Source organism: Lepidochelys olivacea (assembly GCF_965140295.1).
Source record: "Lepidochelys olivacea isolate rLepOli2 genome assembly, chromosome: 12".
Taxonomy (NCBI): domain Eukaryota; kingdom Metazoa; phylum Chordata; order Testudines; family Cheloniidae; genus Lepidochelys; species Lepidochelys olivacea.
In genome coordinates, this window is record NC_140422.1 from 20,288,908 (window position 1) to 20,311,661 (window position 22,754).

At 41.0% G+C, this 22,754-nt stretch overlaps 1 protein-coding gene across 3 annotated transcripts; it reads left to right on the plus strand.

Annotated features, from left to right (window-relative positions):
* Window positions 1-16,597: 16,597 nt before the first annotated feature.
* On the plus strand, window positions 16,598-22,538 carry POP4 (POP4 homolog, ribonuclease P/MRP subunit). 3 transcript variants are annotated; one of them, XM_084644683.1, is made up of 7 exons: window positions 16,598-16,751; window positions 17,113-17,165; window positions 19,585-19,808; window positions 20,490-20,567; window positions 20,787-20,848; window positions 21,342-21,443; window positions 21,896-22,538. In XM_084644683.1, exons 1-7 carry the CDS (start codon window positions 16,646-16,648, stop codon window positions 22,030-22,032), a joined length of 762 nt encoding a protein of 253 aa, XP_084500809.1. In that variant the 5' UTR covers window positions 16,598-16,645; the 3' UTR covers window positions 22,033-22,538. The 3 variants fall into 3 exon arrangements, with proteins under 3 accessions (XP_084500809.1, XP_084500811.1, XP_084500810.1); XM_084644685.1 differs by having other exon boundaries at window positions 16,675-16,751; window positions 19,592-19,808; XM_084644684.1 differs by lacking the exon at window positions 16,598-16,751 and having other exon boundaries at window positions 17,085-17,165.
* The last annotated feature ends 216 nt before the right edge of the window (window positions 22,539-22,754 follow it).

Sequence of the window (22,754 nt, forward strand, 5' to 3'; positions counted from 1 at the left end):
AGGTACAGCATTGGTGTAATACATGATGGTTTGCTATTGCGGGCAAATTCCTGCCCAGTTACACCTGTGAAACCCACAGTAGTCAAATGTACAGTATTATTTTATCAGTACATTAAGTATTTAAAACATAACAGCTTAGTTCAGGGGAAAATACTTTTAATAATATGGATTAACATAACACATGCAAAAGACACAGGCCACCGATATTGAATTCATGCATTCAGTGGTCTCACCCTCAGTTTACACTTACAGTTTAAATGAGATCAGATTTTCATTTTCTCTGTTTAACTTACATTGATTCTTTTTTTAATTACATGAATTTGAGACCAGAGGGCCAATTTTTTGATGGGGTTCTGAACAGCCTCCAAGTTTGCCAGCACAAACCCCAGAATTTTCTCATGGAAATTGCTCATGCAAAATAGGCCATTAGATAGTGGCCCCATTTTCACACACAGCTGTCACACAGATACATTTAAACTTGCAAAACTGCAGTCACAAATTAAGAGGCTGTTTTTGAAGATGTTATTCTTACCTGAATTTATTACATACAGTGCTATTATGTGTTTTCTTACTAAAATTAAAATTTGTATCAGGGTAGCTCAATTCAGTAGTATCAGCTGATTTACAATGGGGCCCTGATGATGACCTTACCCATAATTTATTTAAGGATGGATTGTTGGGGTTTTTTAAAATGTAATGTATGGAATGCTGAAAGTTTTTAAGTCATAAGTATCTTACCTAGATGTTACTTTCTTTTAGGGTCAAAAATTGGCTTTGTATACCAGTATCCTTTCTTTTCTAGCAAAGCAAACTTCAAAATTGGAAAGATTCCATTAAATTGTTGTTTTTCATTTACTAGCAGCTCCTAAATCAGTTAATATAATTTCTTCCCCATAGTGAATGCACAGTATTATAAGACTAAATGCTGTAATTTCTATTGATCTATTACCACAGTCTATTTAAGTGAAATAATTAAAATGATTTTTAAGGTTTGCCCAGTGTCTCAGTAAATCATATTGCACTGTGAAAGGCTCAGATATTTTTTTAATGCTCACATATTGGCACCTACAAGGGCTAGGACTAGAGCTGTATTTCCTTTTTTTGAGGGTAGTTTATGGAAGTCAGTGCAGCCATAGTCAAAATGCTTATTCATGTGTAGAGCCTCCGTGAAAACGTAAGGTCAGATTCTGTTCTCCTTGCACCAGTGCGCATCTAGAATCACTTGCCCTTGGCATCAGTGGAATTAGCCCTGATTTGCACTGATATAACCTTGCATCAGTGGAGTTATGCCAGATGGACACTGGTGTAACTGGGAGTAGAATTTGCTCTCTAGTTTGTGGGAAAGGCATTTTTAGTAAAAGGTTGAGTATCGCTGTTTAGTACTCATGGCTGTACTGGTGTAATAATACTGGTTAAAACCAAGAAAAGTTTTTAGGAGTTCCTAGAAAACTTCCCCCTTATGGCTGTACTTACACCATACCCCAGCTCTTGTTAGCTGGGATTACACTATGCAGCAGCAACAATGAGCATGAACATTAGTTGGGTTTGCTTCTTCTAGTAGCATGGATAATAAAATCATAGAGGTGGTGGGGACAGAAGTTGGGGGTGGGGGAAGAGAAGCCTCTTCAGCCAGATTTGAGATAGCAAATTGTATTCAAGGTGCATTGATGAGAAACCAAGAGCAGCATTGTTTACTATAAGGCCTACATCTTATGCTAACTTACAGGTTGACAGAAAATGTGTTTAAAATAATTTCTACTGGCTAAAGTCCTGATCGTGCAGCGTACTGTGTGGGAGCAAAGGATGGACCATATGGGGGAGGGAGTCTTCGGCCAGCAATGCAATGAGGATTCATGCTGGTAACTGCCAGAACCACTAATGGGAGTTACAAAAGTAAACCTCCTCATACCATAGAATAGATTCCACAATAATTCTGAAAGAAGGATGGGGGCCCATGACCTTGACCTCAGCTCGGTGGGTAGCTAAATTCAGCAATAATTGTGAAACCAATTACATTTTAGGATATATACTGTAGTATATTTACTTTGAATATACATATGTACTATGCCTAAGTAAGCCTCAAGCTTAGCTTTATTATTGTACATTGTTTTGGCTTTATTCATGTGTGTAACATGGTGGGGAGAAATTATACTAAGAAGAGGAAAATGCCCTTGTGGAAACATTAAATTTTTAAGATGTTTTGTTGGATGCACTTTGAAACAGACGTCATTATCTTCTTTCTTGACCTTAACTTGCCACCATTTCCATTTTACTTCAAATGGATCGTTATTCTACAAAGTGAATTCAGCTGGAACTAATTGTTTTATTAAATAAAGTTTTTATTTTTGAACTGACTGCTCCAGGCACTAAGGAAAAACACTTCTTGCCATGGCTGTAGCAAATCTAGGTCAGAAATTCAAAAAGAAGTATTAGCAAATGGATGTAATCAAGCTGAAGGACAAGCGAACAGTCTACCTCAAAGGTGGGGGGGGGGGAGATGAAACAACTGCTTTTTCTTCTGCTGCCTGACCACCGCTCCTTTCACAGACCCGTGGTGTGGTTTTTTTTGGAAAGAGCCTGCCATACTGAAGTGTAATTGCCAGTGTTTTTATTTTAAGTACCTATAATTAGGCTTGCATATTCATATTTAGACAACTAAATAAGAGGCCTAATTTTCAAGAGAGGTGAGCAGCTAGCAGCATCCCTTGGCATCCCTGCAACTGCTTGGTTCTCTGCACTGTTGAAAACTGGACTCCCTGTTTAGAGGATGAACTATGGACTTAGGATCCTAGCAATAGGCACCCATTTAAAAAAAAATCTTGGCCCCAGTTTGTCTTTGAAAATTTTCAATAACAAATTATTTTCCAAAATGGAACACTCCCAAACCAAAAGCAGGACAGCTCAATAAAATAAATGGCAAATTGCTAAAACAGACATGCTCTAAAAATATGAACATCAAGCAGTCCTCATGAGGGAACGTATCACACATGAAAGTATATTTACCTGATTATTTCTTAAAAGTATCATTTGAAGTACAAGTAAATTCTTTGTGATAGCTCTTATGAACAGATGGTTCAGATAGAGATTGATCAGAGGATCATTAATCTCACAGATATTATGTCCGTTATAATAGCTGTCTTTCTAATAATGGTGGCCCTGATTCCCCAGTGGGGTGTTCCCAATTGTATGCTGATGTAACACTCATAAAACCTCATAACACTGGAGTGTAACAGTGGTGAATCTGTAGCCTATAAGGCTAGCTTCTGGCTTGCCTATATATTTTTCTTATAGGTTTCTTATTTTTTTTTATGGTTTTGATTGTTTTATTATAAAAGATTTATAATTTTATATTAAAATAGTTTGGGTGTAACGCAAGAGACCTACAGGCCATATTCTGTATGTTAAGCTAAGGCAAAGTTACATATGTCTGGGACCTTTTACCTAGATAGATAGTGATAAGTTAAAAGCATAAGGACCACATATGGCAGTGACCTTTAACTTAGATAGATAAAGGATGCATTGAAGCAGGGGGGCATAGAGGCTTTCCAAAGTTCATGCCCTCTGTAAACAGGTACACCACAAGAAAAGAACCAAAATAACCAGAAGAACAAAAATAACAAATGTGTGAATGATCTGAGGTCATTAATATGTATGTATATGTCATCAATATGTACAAACATACCAGCCTATGGAGTAAGTGAACCCCAACACTTTGAGTGAGGAACTAGGTTTGGACATAGAAGGAGGGCTCAAGCACCCATGCCCTATAAGAGGAGTGACCCACCATGCCAAGAAATCTAATCTGATCATAAGCTCCAAGCGTCTTTCTTAGTTTGTTACTGTTAGTTTAATTTTAAGTTTTAAGTCAGTTAGTTACGTGAAATTCTAAGTCAGCTTCAATAGCTCTTAGCTCTAGCTTCTTCTAAGCTCTGCACCTCTCACTCAAGAATTGAGGAACCCGAGGCAAGGCTGGTCCCTGATCTCTTATAACCAGGTCATCAAGGAAGGGTGTGAGTACAGTATATTAATCAAAAGCTTTATAGTACATAATATAATATATGCATCTTTAAAATAATAGTATTGCATTTGTAACTCTGATTATTTTACCATTTGATTAGAATTCCTTTTTATCTCAATAAAAGTCTTTAAGACTATTTTGGTCTCAGTGTGAGAGTCCTGGCATACCCCCCAGGGTCCTGTGCACATTCTGTGTAGCCTGATTCTGGGACAAGAACCTTCTCTTCTGATCAGATTAACTGGCGAGCCTATAACCCGTACTATCCAAATTAATTATATTAACCTCCTAAATCAGGCAACAAATCAGACCCAAGATGTTTGTTAAATAGAGCTCTATGCTCACTCCCCTCCAAAAGAGCACCATGGTCCCTAAGCAGCTGTCTACAAACACAGTTCGGCTTCAGCCACAAGTCAGTGAATGGTTAAGTCTGTTCGCAGGATTGTTCAAATTAAATATTTTAAGATGTACACAATTACAGGAGCCCAAAATCTGCTACTCTTATTTTAACAAGTGTAAAGAACTGAAATGTCACTCTCTCCTGGAGTAATCCTTGGCAGGCTAAAAGGTTTTCTCTCCTTGTTCCATTACAAAATGTATAAATTAATCTCATGATAAAATTAACATAGTGATGAGGCACATGAACTAGCATTGCCACATTCATCTATCCGCTTCCAGCATTTCTTGAGATTAGGGTTCATTTAATTAACAACCTGACAAGCTAGCTCACTCCAGAGCTGCAGCTCTACTTATTACTTTTGACCTCTTTAGACACTAGTCTCTTTATATTTTATCACCTTTTTGTTGCAGAGATTGAAGGAATATCTTGTCGTGAACAGGGCAGGGTTTTTTTAATGTATTACAATGGTGTTGACCCCAGAGTTTTTATTTAAAATGCAATACAATAGCACTGACCCCAGCCAGACATCTGCAGCTCATGAGAAACTATATTATATATAGTCTGATCAAATGCCTTTAATCAGTTACATATCTTTACCTGAGCACCTCTGATAAAATGATGAGCACTCTCAACTCCCATTGACTACAGTGGGAATTGAGAGCCCAGCTTCTTGCAGGAATCAAAACTTAGATCTTCTCAGTTGTTTTCCTTTCCTTGTGTAAGACAGTCTCATGGTAAAATCTCAGTGCAATAGAGTCCTTCTGTGCATGGACAAGTGGGCTCGTTTTTATTTCTATTACTGGAGTCTACCTGGACTTCTCTTAAAGTTTTATGTCACACTTCATATTATTAAGGGTCCATTGATAAAGGGTTAATACATGATTAATTGCTGCTACAAACATGTTGCAGATATGAGTATAAGTGTAACATAGTTATACTCACATCAGTAGAAAGTATTGCAGATGGTTATAAGCAATCTATTGAACTCTCTAGAGATCTATAACAATTAAGTGTGACTGTGACAGAGTGCAGGAAGTTAACAGATGAGCCTGCACTCTGATCACTCTCACACCAATTGGTTCCCCAGCCAAGGCTGATTGCGGTAATGAGTTAGGTGTGGGCTGGGTGAGCTAAAGAGCAAATTAGCCCATCCGCTCCAGAATTATAAGAAAGGCACAGAAAGAGGACGTGCAAGATTGAGGAGCAGGGCTAGCTGAGCCCAGAGTCAGAAAGGTCTCCGGGATGGGAAACCTCTTCTTCTTTTGGGCCCTGGAAAAATGCTGTGAGAATACGAGGGATGTTGTACATACTATTGTTGAACAAAACTGTAAAGGTGTTTGTGACTGAATACACCCCTGTATTCACACACTACACACTATTGTAATAATCTTTGTACAAAATGTGCCTTGTCACGTATCATTTGATCACTGAACAATAATAATCATGATGAAATCTGTTTAGCAACATTATATGTAAACTCATGAATTCCCTTTAAATGATGTTGGTAACACACATTGATCCATTAAAATAAAAATGTATTTCATAGTCATTCTGAACATTATGGATGGAGCCAATGCAGACTTTTTTGAGGTACGTAATGAGCATCCATGTTAAAAAAAAAAAAAAAAAAAAAACACAAAAACCCACAAATCTTCCATTCCTCTCATCTCCAAAAGCGAGATAGCTCCTCACCTCTCCCATTTCCCTTTCCAGAAGACCTGTGAGGTATGAGAATGACTGAGACTACCTCTATCCACGTACACTGCACTTGGTCTCAAGAGGAAGGTGTTGGAGCTTGTGGTGATCAGCTCTAGGCTGGAGGTTTTCCTCATTGGATTCTGCTAAGTGGAAGGCAGTTTCAGGGAAACTCAGCAGAAGGTAAATGGATGTGCCTCAGCCCTACTCTCTGCTTAACCCAAGCACCAAGGCCCAAATCCTCAAAGGTATTTAGGTCCCTACCTTTCATTGAAATTAGTGGAAGATAGGAACCTGAATACCTTTTGAGGATCTGTGCCAAATGCTATGTCTTGCTAAGTTGGAAGGCTGCAAGTAGGTTTATGTTTGTTAGAGGCACAGTGCTTAGAGACTAGGGGCCAGATTTTGAAAGGTATTTATATGCCTCAAGTCCTTTAAAATTCTGGCCCTTGGTCTCTGAAAGCAGTTTACATTGTCTAGCAGGAAAAAGATGCATCCACCCCAAACATAAAATCCCTCTGTAACCTTTCTGTATGGGAACAAATCAATCTTGTTACAATGACTGTGCAGGGGTGCCTACAGAGGAGAGAAACACTTCCTACAAAGGGACTATTTATGCTCACTTATCTAAATGCACTGACATACAGGTGATCATGTGTGCCTGGCAAATGGGACTGTCCCTATTTTCAGGGACTCTCCTAGTATCTATGAGTTTTATAAAACTGGCACCTGGTTCCACCTGAGAAGCAAGGGGCCAGCTGAGCTGATTAAACTGACAGCATGCTCGTTGACAGCATGTGTGCTCAAGGACCAACAGTACCCACCAGGCTTGTTTTTTGTTGCTGCCCTGACACCCCCCACAACAGATCTCTTGGTAAGTCTTCACTCTTCATGAGTCCTTGAGAGTAAGACTCACTGTGATTGGGCAACCTTGGAAGTAACAAGGCTCCAGGGAGCTCTGCCATGTAACCACCAATTGCAAGTGGCTACTGTTAGAGCCTGGTTGATATCTGCCCTCCTATTCATCAGCCCTTTCCTGGATTGTATGGGTATGCAAGGTATGAAGTGAAAAAGGTATCTGTTTCTAGGGAGTAATAGAAAGAAGGCAAAAAACTGACAAACCAAATCTGGTAGAAAAAGAGAGAGGGAAACAGGAGGAGTGCAGCAGTGAGATAGGGAGGAAAGAATAAAGGAGTAGATTAAAACAGGGAGGAAGAAAAAAGGAATGAACAGAGGGGAAAAAGCCAGGAGGAGCAGAAGACAGAGAAACAACAAGAGAAGGAGAAATTGGGGAAGGATTGTGCCTGCAGACACGAGATAAAAATAGAGTAAAGGAGCTGGACCTTAGATGAAAGGGAACACAAGTGTCAATACTATTTTCCCCTATTCTGCCCTTTACTATAGCATGTCTAGGGTTTTATTCCAAAAGGGGAAGGGTGTTATCTTAACTGAAGAGTGGGAAAGGGAGACCTGGACATGCTTTTTCCTTCTTCCCTCACCTATCCGGGCCCTTCTGTGCACACATCCCAACCCTGACCAAAACTATTCCATGAACTTCACCCCTACCACCATCATCTACAACACATGGCCCTATTTCTCACTTTGGGAATTATGGTCATCCTAGTAACACAGTACTGCTTTTAATTCTCCTTTTCTTGTCCCAATTTCTGCTATACACGTGAAAGGTACTGTACTGCTGTTAGGTTAATTATCACTATCAAGATCTATAGGAAACCTGTAATGCTAGAACAAAAGGTGGCCAAATAATATTAACTCCTGGTTGGAAGTGGGCTGTGTAGAATTAGATTCTACAGAGAAGCACTGATTGTACACCGTCTCTGTGTACCTGAAATATCAACAGAGAATACCCCAAAAGACACAGATGTGACCACAATTCTGATTCTTCATGTACCTGCAGGTAACAACCACCATAACTATTGGTTCCTAATCTACCAGTCTATAGCAGTCACAGCATATCAGGTTATTCATCAAGAGAATGAATGGAAATTCAAATAGGATGGGAACTGGCCATGTACAGAACAAATCACCACTGATAGCAAAGGAGACAGCTGAGAAGTTGCCATTTGACAGCATCAAAAGCTGAGTGAAAAACCAAACTAGTGCGGCAGTGATGTTCCTGTATATAGTAAAGAGGATCTCAAAACTTAATCCTTTCTACAGGAATGACTGTTTAACAGCAAACAGAAATGCTACACAACAGTTTGGCACAGAAAATAAAGATGACCTTTTCTGAATGAAACTGCAGGAAGAATTCAAATGGCAAAATCCAATTATTCACACTGGAATTGGGACAGGATATCGGGGTTCACAATTGCAACACTGCTCTTATGATTGGTTTCCTTGAAAAACAGGCAAATTTATCTCCCTCCAAAACCCCTTTTTCCCAAATAGGAATGTCCAGCACACTTCTCCACACGAACAATTTTCAATACTGTAAATGTGGTAAACATCAGATTTTTTTGCTGTCTATATTTTATTAAAACCTACTCTAAGGTATTTGATGGGAATTTGATTGGTTCTTAGCTGTTACTAATTAAATGCTTTTTATGGGCCCAATTCCCATCTATACCAAGGCTTCTTTACACTGTTCTGGGTAAATTATTTATTACTGTCCTTTTACAGAGCTGGAGTGGTGCAAAGGGGCCTGAGTGTAAATGAGAATCTGGCCCCTATGTGTTGAGAGAAGCTGCAAATGTGCAATACGCAAAATCCTTTTAATGAGGTGCACTATATGTTTCAATAGCAGGTAGGTATTGCTGCCACACTTGAACAAAGTGCCTGCAAGACATGATAAAAAGACTCTCTTCAGTAGAACCACAGTAACTGGTATCTGAGACTTTTTCACTTTAATTCTTATCTTAGGCTGCCATCTAGTGAAAAAGATACTCGTCACACTGTGCATTTGGCTCATGCTAAGTTTTTATTTTTTCAGTATTTCCAAACACAAGCTTTCAAAAATCATGAGTCAGACCCTGCAAATAATCATATTGGCTTTAAAATCTAGCAATTTTTTTAAAAAATGCACTTTGGGTATTTGCCTTATCTTTTTTTCTTTTAGGTTGCACCTGAGTCATGTGTACAAACTTTTCTCCAAAACGATGAGGGCCAGTAACTTACTTTTTCTTTTGAATGAAAGTTTAGATTCTGATGTATTCACAGGATTCCAGGACTTGGGGTTTTAAGAAACCAATCAAACTGTAAGTGTCACAATAAAATGGGGGGAGATAACAACATTGTTTTTTTAACCACGTGTATTCCTGTTTAATATTCTGTGCTTTAAAGGCAAAATGAGACAATCTGAAACCAAATTGGTTAGAAATACTAATAGGATATTAGGGTCAAAGGCAGAGCCTGGCACACTACAGGTGAATTATACAAAAAATAACATTACAGTAATTGTGGTGGACTCCTGCACAAAATAGGTGAACATCTTCAGGCTTCCTATTAATGTACTCCATGCATGTGCTAGGCTGAGAGTCAGAGTTCATATTTCAATATCATCAGCCTAAGTGCTCCAGAAATACAGGCACAAAACCAACATGTGCACTAAACTCAGAGATGACTTCCTGTTCCAGGGAGGAGAGTCTGAGGGGAAATGTCAGGAGAAGGAATAAGGGATAGACGGTCCTAGGAGGAAAATACTTGATAGAGTTGAGAAGTGGAAGGGATATGAAGAAAGGGATTGGGCCACACATCCATCCCCAAATGATTTCTTCTAGGTAAGAAGAACGCCATTGATTTATCCAAGAAGTGCTACTGATGGTGGTGGTTTGGTAGTGAACAAGGTTGGGTGGAGGATTTGCCAGGAGGACTGGCATTTAGATGGAGGAAATCAGATCACGAGAATTTCAGAAAAAATTGTTTTCACCAAACCAAAGTACCCTAAAACACAATACCCCTAATATAATTTGGCCTAGAGGAACAGAAATATGTCAGTCATGAGAGATTAAAATAGCTGGATATGTTCCCTCTATGTATTATTTATATTTATTGCTGGTAACAGTTTCTATTAGCACCAGTGTAGGGTACACTTTGATATAACCTAGGCTTGTTTTACACATAGCCATCAACTTAATTTGTGTCCCATCCATCTCCAAATTCAATTGATAATTTTCCCCTATTTTTCAAAATGTTCACTTTGCTCCTCTAATTTTAGCCCTTTGAAATGGAAAGAGAAGAAGCCACTCTCTCCCCTTTTTATGACTCTCCACAGTTAGGTCATCCTTTCATTGCTTCCACATCTATATGCAATTTCCCAAAAGACTCCCTAAACTTGGACTACACATAGTTTTTGTACTACTTTAAGAATATTGGTTTAGAAACAGATACTATTAAAGTAATACAACCACCTACTGTATAAAGTTATACTGGTATAAAGGTGCTTTTATCAGTATAGTTTACTCCCCTAAATTTAGGGAGGATAATAAATATATATTTACATTTAGGGGAATAAATTAAACCAATATAAGCACCTTTATACCATATAACAGGGGGGGTTGTATCACTATATCTGTTTCTCAACCCCTAAATTACTTCATCCCTTCAAATGCATTGTGAAACCCATTTGATGGTTCTAGGTATTGATGGAAATGTATTGTAATTATGTCCACATTGTTTCACTTCGATTTTTTTCTGTCTACATTTCACTTATTGGTTTTCATTTCCATAATCTCACTTGTACTTTATACTTTCTGTTTCTTTTCTTATTCTTCCTCATATTTATTGGATTAAATTTTCAACTCCTGCTTCTCAGAATTTTTTTGTTGGGACATGCACACTCATATATGCATTCCTCCCTCACTACATTAGACTTAAAGGTAAATTGGAGGATGAAGACATGGAACTGCTGGAAGAGACTGGCTTCCCCAGGCACTAGTTTAGCCTGGATCATTGGATTTACAACACCAGCACAGCCAACACTGATTTGACTATTAATCCCTTAAGTGCCTCAGGAACTGCAGCATAAATCCAGTGAAGGAGCACTCATATGGCTCTAAAGACCTATAGTGCTTATCCTGATATTCCCGTTCAGGAAAACTGAGTTTTTCTTAATAGCGGTGACAATTCAAAGAGTTAAATCTTTTTAAAACAGAGAGATCTGCTTGCAGTTGTGGTGGTGCTGAATCCTGGGAAGATATTTAGGATGATTCAGTGGATACCCATATTTACATCCATAGAGATTTGAATTCGCCACCAGCCCATTTCTTGCTTTCACTCAAACTTGCAGTTGCATTCACTGCTATCAGGTACCGAGCCAGTGCTTTACAGCTCCACAATAGCACTCAACAGAGTAGTCATCTTTTTTATACACTGCCTCAGTAAGTAACTGTCTCTCATAACTATCTGTTCCTCTACCAAAGAGCAATTCATTATGCACCAACTCCATATCTATCCCTGTGACATGACTTTAGCATTCTTCTTCCTTTAGTGAACCTAAATCCTCTTCCTTTAGTGAACCTAAATCGTCAAGAATTATAGCATTCAAAAACCAGTTGAAGAACACTTCAATCTCTTTGGTCACTCGATTACAGACCTAAAAGTGGCAATTCTTCAACAAAAAAACTTCAAAAACAGACTCCAACGAGAGACTGCTGAATTGGAATTAATTTGCAAACTGGATACAATTAACTTAGGCTTGAATAAAGACTGGGAGTGGATGGGTCATTACACAAAGTAAAACTATTTCCCCATGTTTATTTTCCCCCCCTACTGTTCCTCACATGTTCTTGTCAACTGCTGGAAATGGCCCACCTTGATTATCACTACAAAAGGTCCCGTCCCCCCCGCTCTCCTGCTGGTAATAGCTCACCTTACCTGATCACTCTCGTTACAGTGTGTATAGTAACCCCCATTGTTTCATGTTCTCTGTGTATATAAATCTCCCAATTGTATTGTCCACTGCATGCATCCGATGAAGTGAGCTGTAGCTCATGAAAGCTTATGCTCAAATAAATTTGTTAGTCTCTAAGGTGCCACAAGTACTCCTTTTCTTTTTGTAAATCTCTGTAGATTTAGAATTTTAGGGTTTAGGGAATATGTACCAGGATGGTAGCTGTGGCATCAGGGTGTATGGGGTATTGGGAGGATACTGGGGAGTTATTAGTATCTGGCTGGTTTGGATGGTATCAGGGTGGTGATACCAGGGAATGATACTGGGGATTCAATGGTATCAGGGAGATATCAGGATAGGAATAGTATCTCCTGTGGTATCAAGTCACAGATGACACTGGAAAAACAATGAGGAGTCCTTGTGGCACCTTAAAGACTAAAAAATTTATTTGGGCATAAGCTTTTGTGGGCTAGAACCCACTTCATCAGATGCAGGGAGTGGAAAATACAGGAGCAGGTATAAATACTTGAAAAGATGTGAATTGCCTTACCAAGTGTGAGGTTAGTCTAATGAGACAATTCAATTGACAGCAGGATACCAAAGGAGGAAAAATAACTTCTGAAGTGGTAATGGGTTGATAGGGTGGAGAGAACTGTGTTAAAAACATAACATAGAGCGGGTAGTATAGAGAATGGATGCTATTGCAGTGGCACTGGTAGGTGGCTGATATCAAGAGGTTATCAGAGGGTGGTATGAGGGAGGTATCAGTAAGAGAATGGTATTAGGGAGTGAGTGGTATGAATGAAGGGATGGTATTGGTGAAGTACTGAGGAGAGGATGGTATCAGGGTCATATGAGCAAATGGCTGAAATCAAGGAAGTATTTGGTGAGCGGTTAGTATTGGGAAGATATCGGGGAGAGGATGGCAGCAGCAAGGTGGTATTAGGGACATCATGGTATTGTAGAGACAAAGGGATGAAAGTATTGGGAAGGTTAGAATCAGGGAGTTACTGAAATCAGGAAAGGGGTGGGATTGGGATGTATCAGGGAGGTATCGATAAGCATGTGCTAGTGACAAAGGGATAGTACCGGAGAGGAGTGCTTTCAGGGTGGTATTGGGAAGGGGATAGTATCAAGCAGGGAGTAATATCAGGAGTGAGTGAAATCAAGGAGATTGGAACTGGGAAGCATCAAGGAGGCAATGATAAGTATGCGGTATTGACAAAGGGTTGATATCAGAGAAGTATCAGGCAGGAAGGGTACTGGGGATATGGCAAGGGGGTAGTATCAGGGAGTGAGTACTACCGGGGTAAAAGGTGGTATCAGGGAGGGTTGGTATGAGAAAGGTTAACTTATTGGGACAGGGTAACACCGGGAGGTTAAGGTCTGGAGTAGGGATAGGAGGGAGGTATTGGGGGGGGGGCTATCAGTAGCTGAACTGGTACGTGGGCTAAAAGTTGCTGTACTGGTGAGTGAACAGTGTCTGTATTGGTGAGTGCAGGGGCTGGCACTAGGTGTATTGGTGAGAAGCTAGGCTGGCACGGGATGTATGAGTGAGTGGTGGGTCTGACACTGGGTGTTGTTAGAGAGCTTATTCCTTCACTCTCCCACTTCCCTGGTCCTTCTCACATGAACAGAGAGCAACAATACCCGAAGTCCGAAGGTGCAAACAATTCGATGTTTATTGGGGTGAACTTCCAGCAAGCTTAAATACAAGTTCCTTTTCCTTATTTCTGAATCCCAACTTACTTCCTGTTTGCCCCTAATTTATATAGTAATATTCTTAGCTATACCTTAACCAATCATTCTACTAAAATTTAACTAACCAATCCTAACATATTGTAACATGATTATGTGACCAATTATATCCCACCACCTTAATTAGTTTACACCCAGCAAAATTAATTATACAGCAGACAGGAACAATCACAGAACCAGACAGAGATTATACAGACAAACAATAGCAAAGTGGGAACTATAATGGCAAGACAATACAGAAGTGAGGATTTCACATCCCAGTATTGATAAGTGAGTTCTTGCCAGATAGGATGCTATCAAACTAAGTTTTCTTTTACATTTTCTAGGCACTTCCCTTTCTCTGGAGCTGATAGGCACTATCAGGACAGGATTGTATTCCTAACAGCCCAATAGCACCTTCTTTCCATGTGACTACTTTGGAATGTGAGGATGTGACCGGTCGCTTCCCAGCTTATGGCTGCCTCTGTCGCTTAGCCAAAGGCCTGAGCCTAAGAACAGGGCCCCAGACTGTCACAGTAAGAGAAGGACCTTACATTGGACCTTACAGTGATTTTGATTCTTTCTTTTATACCTCTAACTAGCCAAGTGATAAGAATACACCTAAATTCTTAAAGTACAGGCCTTTGCAGGCAGGCCTGAATATCTATATCCTAACAGGTGTGTTGATGGGTGACACTGGATATACTGGTGGGGGTTAGTGAGAGTGGATGTGGGGTTTGGTGACACTGGGTGTACTGGTGAGGAGCTGGCTAAGTGGGCGTGTTGGCAGAGGGCTGGGTGACGCTGGGTGTATTGGTGAGGGCCTGGGTGATAGTGGATGTACAGGTGGTACCAGTGGTGTGTTGGTGGGGTGGGAGTGAGACTGGGTGTCTTGGAGGAGATTGGGGGTTGCCTCCTGTCCTGACTTTATTGCCACGCTGTTGCTGTTGGATGTTGTTCTCGAAGCCCCTGCAGCAGGGCCAGATTAATTCTCCTGTGGGCCCACGGCTATTAGGTTTTGTGAAGCCCCTGTATATAAGTCTTCTTCCTAATTTAAAACAAAATTGTCACAATTATGGCATCGAGGCTATTAACGCTATACTAAACTTGACTTTTAATTAACATAAAGCCATTCTGTGGTTACAGTTCAGTCTCAAAACATGTAGACTATAGTTAAGTTAATTCAAAATAGCCTACTTCTTACCTTAGAAGAGCTGTTATATTAGTTTCTTTCTGGGAGGGAATTTGGGTGCAGGATGGGGGTGAGGGCTGCAGGCTCTGGGAGGGAGGGAGTTTGGTGCAGGAGGGGATTCTGACCTGGGGGTGGGGTTGAGGTGCAGTGTAGGCTCCGGCCAGGAGGCGCTTACCACAGGTGGCTCCGGGCCAGTAGCGTAGCAGGGTTCAGGGATCGCCCCCCACTGCTCCTGGAAGTGGCTGGCTGCTGGCACATCTCTGCACACCCCCGTGGGGAGGGGGACAGCATGTCTCTGTGCACTGCCCACACCCACAAACACCGCCCACGCAGCTCCCATTGGCCGGGAACTGGCCAATGGGAGCTGCGGGGACGGTGCTGGGGGCGGGGCAGCATGCAGAGCCACCTCCGCCCCCCCCCCCCCCGCCAGGGGCCACAGAGACATGCCGGCAGCGGGAGCGGCCTGGGGCCATGGCAGGCAGCCTGCCTGAGCCTTGCTGCGCGGCTGGACTTTTAGCAGCCTGGAGATCGCCATCGACTGGCAGAGGCTCCAGGAGCGACCAGTCAATCACGATTGATGGGTTGGTGACCACCGAATTGCATATAATTACGGATTTATTTTTGTGGCCGCCCCTCAGCCCGAGGCTGCAGCCCCTAAAGCCCTTGCATTAATCCAGCCTCCTGCGGCTGGAGTCCTGCGAGCCAGTGGGCTCGGCGCGGCCAGGGCAGCCTCCCTGGTAACGGACATCTCGCGGGTTCCGCCCGCCAGGCCGGCTCCTGGGGCAGCAACGGCAGGGCCGGCTGGGCGCAGAGTGACGGCGGCCGAGGCTATAGAGCCCGCCTCATCTCCTTTTACTTCGGCCTTTTCGGGGCGGGGCTGTTGCACATGTGCTCTTCTCCGAAAGCCCGTTCAGCGCAGCTCAATGCACATGCGTCCTCCTTCAGTAATCGTTTGCTAATTGGATACTATTAATTTAGGCTTAAATAGAGACTGGGAGTGGCTAAGTCATTATGCAAGGTAGCCTATTTCCCCTTGTTTTTTTCTAACTCCCCCCCACCGACGTTCTGGTTAAACTTGGATTTGTGCTGGAAATGGCCCACCTTGATTACCATGCACATTGTAGGGAGAGTGGTCAGTTTGGATGAGCTATTGCCAGCAGGAGAGTGAGTTTGTGTGTGTATGGGGGTGGGGGTGAGAAAACCTGGATTTGTGCTGGAAATGGCCCACCTTGATTACCATGCACGTTTTAAAGAGAGTGGTCACTTTGGATGGGCTATTACCAGCAGGAGAGTGAGTTGGGGGGGGGGGCGTGAGAAAACCTGTATTTGTGCTGGAAATGGCCCAACTTGATGATCACTTTAGATAAGCTATTACCAGCAGGACAGTGGGGTGGGAGGAGGTATTGTTTCATGGTCTCTGTGTGTATATAGTGTCTTCTGCAGTTTCCCCAGTATGCATCCGATGAAGTGAGCTGTAGCTCACGAAAGCTCATGCTCAAATAAATTGGCTAGTCTCTAAGATGCCACAAGTCCTCCTTTTCTTTTTGCGTTTGCTAACAAGCGCTCCCAGGTTGCAGAGCGTGCGTCCCCTAGGGGTGGGGATAGGTCGAGGTACACGGGCGCATGCGCTTGGCTTTGGTTGGCTGAGGGGACAAAGCCCCCGGAAGCTGTTGCGCTGCAGGGGGCGAACTCCTTGTGGATATTTGTGCGCGCGCGCGCGCCAGTTGGTACGGCCCCGCCTCCTCGCTGCTACGCATGCGCGTTCCTTTGGGAGCCTGGTGTGACGCGCCTCGGGCTAGGTCGCAGCGTGCTGACTTCGTTGGTCGGAGCCGGAAGCGCTGCCTAGTTACCAAGATGGAGAGTAAGTGCTTGGGGGGCTGGGCCGTTGAGAGGCTTCTATCGCCCCGTTCTCGCCCCCCATATCGTGGGCCGGGGTCCCATCCCACCCCCCCCCCGGCTCCTAGTTGTACGTGTCGCAGACAGCGGCGGCTCCGCGGGCTCGCCCAGCGACCAGCGCCTCCCCCTGCTGGGGTGGGGTCACCCCCCGCGTTTGCCGGCAGCCCGGCCCCGCTGAGGGGCGAGCGGCATGTCCCATCGTGCTCTCCAGCGCTCCTCGCTGCGTGGCCCCGGTGGGCCCCCGGGCGGGGAAGCAGACTCGCTAAAGTCGTGTGGGGAAAGGTGATGCCCCTGATCACAGGGAATTGTGTTAATGTGTGTTGCAGGTGTGATTTATAGTACGCTACCGCCGCAGGCTGCAAAGCTATTGGATCTCCAGGTATCAGCGACTTTAATTGCTGTTCTCATAAAGAAAATGGTGTGAGTTGGACTCACCTCTTTTGTAGCTGGTAACGTGAGTTAATGCTGTTTGTTTCTTATTCAGATTGTCCATTTTATCTAAAACCTTGGTCATGATCATTTTCATCTGGTACAGGGAGGTTAATCAAGATAATGTTAGAATTGAATTCTAGTCTTGGCATTTTGGTCAGAGTCATTCAGCAAGCACTAAATATTGTTTCCACTTTGGCTTAGCAAAGGTCATTTTGATCATTTTAGAGTTATGAGCCAGTTTAAAAACACAGGTTCAGAAACCTGACTACATGTGGCTGAAGATGGTATTTAGAATTTTTTTAACTATTTTTCCATAAAGTTTTTCTAGCAACTTGTTCATTCTCAAGGACTCAGTGCTCCAACTTGATCTATGCAGGCAGGACCCTGCACCTATGTGGAGCCCAATTAGAGACAATGGTTCTCAACACAGGTGCAGGGCCCTAACTGTTTTTCTTTTTTATACATATACTCACTGTGTGTAGTGGGGTCCTGAATAATTTTGCCTGAATGTTTTGACTGTTACTGTCTTTTCCCCTACCTGTTTTCTAAGACTCAAATTTGGAGCCTCTTAAACTTCATAAAGTCTTAGCAAATAATGTATCATAGCGATGTTGGCTAAACTGGCTTACCTTTTTTCATAACAATAGCTGGTGTTTTATGTTTTACATGGAAACTTTCAAGTGGATATAGCAGTGGTTTTCAAACTTTTGTAGTGGTGACACCTGTCACAGTAAGCCTCTGAGTGCGACCCCCCCCCTTATAAATTAAAAACATATTTTAATATATTTTACACCATTATAAATGCTGGAGGAAAGGCAGGATTTGGGGTGGAGGCTGGCAGCTCGTGACCCCCCATGTAAATAACCTTGCAACCCCCTGAGGGGTCCCAACCCCCAGTTTGAGAACCCCTGGGATATAGCTTGAAACAGCTGTTTTACATAACCCTGAAAATAACAGTTTCTGTTTGAAACAGATTCTTAAAAATCTGTGGTGACTTCAGTGGAGAAACTTGGACAACACTCTTCCTGCACAAATTGCTGTCTTATCTGTATTTTTCTTTTTATAATTATTAGGATGTTTGTATGAAAATGGGAATGTTGGCTCTTAAGAGTGAGTTTGGAACTAGATAGCCCAGAATTCTTAGTGGAATATGAACTCTTTTGCTTTGTCACCTGTTTAAAGTCAGTAACAAAGTCAGATTTGTCTGATAACTGATAGATGGCTTATCTGTAGGTCCCTACCAAATTCACAGTCCATTTTGGTCAATATCATGATCATAGGATTTTAAAAATTGTAAATTTCATGATTTCAGCTATTTGAATCTGAAATTTCACAGTATTGTAACTGAAGGGGCCCTGACCCAAAAAGGAGTTGTTGGTTGGGGGGGGGTGTTCACAAGGTTATTGTAGGGGTGTTCACAAGGTTATTGTAGGGGGTATTGCAGTATTGCTGCCATTACTTCTGCACCGCTGCTGGTGGCGGTGCTGCCTTTAGAGCTTGACAGCTGGAGAGAGGTGGTTACTGGCCGGGAGCCCTGGTCTGAAGGCAGAGCCATCGCCAGCCGCAGCACAGAAGTAAGGATGGCCTGGTACAGTATTGCCACCCTTAGTTTTGCACTGCTACCTGCAAAGCTGGGCCTTTAGTCAGCAGCTGCCCACTCTTCGGCTACCCAGCTCGGAAAGCAGCAGTGCAGAAGTAAGGGTGGCATGATGTGGTATTGCCACCCTTCTGTGCTGTTGCTGGCGGGGCGCTGAAGGCATTGCAGTAGTAAGGGTGGCAATATCATTACCCACTCTTTCAAAATAACCTTGTGACCCCCTCCCCCCCATTAACTCCCTTCTGGGTCAGGACCCCCAATTTGAGAAACGCTGGTCTCCCCTGTGAAATCTGTATAGTGTAGGGTAAAAAGCACACAAAAGACTAGGTTTCACGGTCCATGACGTGTTTTTCATGACCGTGAATTTGGTAGGTCCCTACTTATTTGCAATGAGTCTGGCTTCACTTCTTTAAGTTATCTGTTGTAAACAAGCCTCTCTGCAATCAGTTTCTTCTCATAGCTAATGTCTAATGAATAGACTTCCACATCATAGAACCCGTTCAGCCTTCACAGATAAAAGGATGATGGAATGGCTATGGAAACTAAACTACCATCACATCTCTAAAGTTAGTCCCCTCACTTAAGGATTTTGAGGCACTTTGATGGGTCAGTGTGGAAATGTTTCATGGAAATATAAATAACTTAAGTATCTAGAATATTATCAGTTTTTCATGGTATATTAACATGTATTTAATATCAGTGGTACCAAACACTGATGAGATTACTAGTCAGTGGATATTCTTAACTTTTAACAACTTTTATTTTGGAGCTTCAAGGATCAAAAGAGGCTGAAGCTTTTGTAAATGCCTTTCTGAAGCGTAGTATGCCACGACTGAAAGATGAAGCCATCCAGGATAAGCTAACCCGAAAAGCTGTAGTTCTTGAGCATTGTCCTAAAAGAAGGAAAAAGGACAAAAGGAAGAAAACAAAAGGGTTTTCTGCCAAGCAGAGGAGAGAAGTGCGTCTCTTTGAAATTAAACCAGAACAGCAAAAGTAAGAACTTAAAAGGCTTTCTTTTTGTGAGTTATCAAGTAAAAGTTGAAAGCTTGTTGAAAGCAGCGTACGTGCAGCAGCATGTATGTATTGGTGCTAACAGTTATTAATTAGTACTCTTAACCTTTTGCTGAGTTAGGTCAGTTCTGTGCTGCTCATAACATTTGGCTATGTAAGGACAGTTCTTTATTTTTTTATTTTAGAAGTATATATTGTGAATATCACTGACATTGCCTTCTTTTTGTGCTTGTAAATCTAAATATGGTGAGAAGTCAGTATCAAATTACTATACGGAGCCACAGGTCCCTAGTTTAAAAGGTTAGAATGACAGTGACCAGACTTAGTATCTCACAGTGCATTAAATGATTTTATTAAAATGCATCCTCTTTGCATAGTTGGAAAATGAAGTAGACAGAGAGAATACAAGAGTAGGAGTTTCTAAGCACACAAAATGCAACATCTTATGTGATGTACATTAGAAACCTCTTTTTAGAGTAAGTAATCTTACAGCTTGGAATGTTGTATTGTATAGCTAATGACTTCATGAGATACTCCAAAGAAACAAGTTCTAACTTTGTATGTAAATTATAGGTTGGTTAGTAGTTAAGCTGTTGTTTTGTATCATACAGACTTCTGAAAAGATACTGTATAATCTTTTTTGTCTCTTGCTGACTATTGAAGATATGAGTTGTTTCTACCATTACATGAACTCTGGAAACAATACATCAGGGATCTGTGTAATGGACTCAGACCAGATGCGTAAGTTCAGTTTATTTAAAAATATGTAGGGTCTAGATTGATCTTTCAAAGACTATCATCTTATTACCATAAGTATAAACATTTTGCATAATGTTTTTAAACAAGCATGTATTTCTATATTTTTGTAAATACAAAAGTGTACTGACTTTAACACCACAGACAAAATTTATTGTAAATATAGATTTTTTTTTTTAATGTTTTTCTTTGTTTTTTTTTAAGACAACCACAGATGATTCAGGCCAAATTGCTAAAAGCTGATCTCCATGGAGCTATTGTTACAGGTATTACTTTTTCCTTTCCTTTTTTTTTTTTTTTGAGGGCTTCTTTCAAAGTCCTCCCAAAGGGGTGGCAGTCACCCTACACTTCCTGTTTCTAAACCCACATGTTCCTTTCCCTTAACTTCTGCCACAAACACATTTAACTGTTCTTTCTGTAGTCTTAGTACTTGTGTAAACTCTCCAAATGTTACCTACTTTGGGGTCACATATTGAGACCTAATTATTATTTGACCTACTCCCCCCTGATCAGACTTACCCCGGTACTTCATTTAAGTACTTGTGGAAACCCTCCTTTGTTAGAATTCATTGTTAATATGCACAGCCACCAATAGCTATGTGATTGCTACTAGTATTAGTATGACTTCTTAGTAGAATTAGATATATTTATTCTGAATTACTACAAGCTACCTTTTTAAAATTATGAAGCTACAATATAGATCATTTGCAAATTCTTCTACTGATACATCTGTTTGTTGTTGGTTTTTGGTTTTTTTAGTAACTAAATCAAAATGTCCCTCTTATGTTGGGATCACGGGAATTATTCTACAGGAAATGAAGCATATTTTCAAAATTATCACTAAAGAAGATAAATTAAAAGGTATGTACTACAAGTTTTCTCTATCTTTCACATTTTGAGTAGTCAAAATATTACTTCTGCACATTATTCATCTGATACGTTCTTTGTAAGCCCAAGTGGCAATGCAGGCCGCATAGTACTTATTAATAAAAATCATGCAGCCATGTTCTTGTTGAACAGAATTCTCACCAGAGCAGAACACCTATGGACAGATTGGCTTCATGGAAAATAGCAAAAGATATGCCAGAATCAGATTGATTGTGTTGATCTGATTGTCAGTTTTGATGCTCTTTGTGACATACTAATCGGATGTTTCAAAACATTGGATGCTTTCAAACATTAGAATTCTTGAAGAAGACAGGCCTTCTAAGACTTAGTCATGCCAAAGTACCAGAACCTTGAAGGACAGAGAATTACATTAGTACATTACTAATAGTTTTGTTTTGTTTTTTCCTCTTCAACTTCTCTTTCAGTTATTCCCAAGCTTAACAATGTATTTAGCCTGGAGGTTGATGGCTTTATTTCCCACATCTATGGTAGCAAGTTCCAGCTTAGAGCAAGTGAGCGTTCTGCAAAGAAGTTCAAAGCAAAAGGAACTATTGACCTGTGATTTTAAGGAAATTCAAAGATATTGGGGATTCATTCATAAACTGAAAATCAAGTTAAAAAACAAGAACATATGGAATTCTACGTCCTCTAAAGTGTTTCTTTATACAGAAGTATGAGTTACAAGACACATTTAAGTTACATCTGTTTTTATGTACTAGGTGGTCTCCCAGAATCCTCAGATTGCAGTAAATGTCATTATTTCATTTCCTGAAAATATAGTGTATCACATTTTGGTCTTTTTTTTAAATAGTAAACTAACATTTGTGATTCACATCACTTTGTTTTTAAAAATAAAATCCTTTTCCCAATTATTTTTTGACTTAATATAACTTTAATTGTGTTGGTTTAGTGTATATAATAGATGTCTCAATTTACATATTTTCAGGTAAATCATACGGTGGAACATGTATGAATTCTAATTCCTGATGTTAAAAGTTCTCTCTCTGATGTGTTTCGTGGACAGACAGGCTTATATGGAGGAATTTACGTACTGAAAATGAATTAAATCTTGTTTACAACTTGTTTTTAAATTCTGTGTTTTGGCTTCCATACATATTACAGTGCTTGTAAGAAGACTGTAAAAGACTTAAGGCTTTTACAGTATAATCACCACTTGGTGGTGTAAACACAAAATAATTTTTTATGACTTAAATTTTATACACTTGCTTTGTGTAAACTATTTTCTCCTAGAAGCAGGAGCAACTGTTTCATCTGCTCAGTTTT

What these genes read in the sequence shown, in the direction of transcription:
- POP4 (XM_084644683.1), top strand. Translation starts at nt 16,646, where the DNA reads ATGCGCGTTCCTTTGGGAGCCTGGTGTGACGCGCCTCGGGCTAGGTCG. An exon ending in CCATGGAGCTATTGTTACAG is followed by an intron (nt 20,849 to 21,341) that starts GTATTACTTTTT and finishes TGGTTTTTTTAG; the next exon opens with TAACTAAATCAAAATGTCCC. An exon ending in TAAAGAAGATAAATTAAAAG is followed by an intron (nt 21,444 to 21,895) that starts GTATGTACTACA and finishes CTTCTCTTTCAG; the next exon opens with TTATTCCCAAGCTTAACAAT.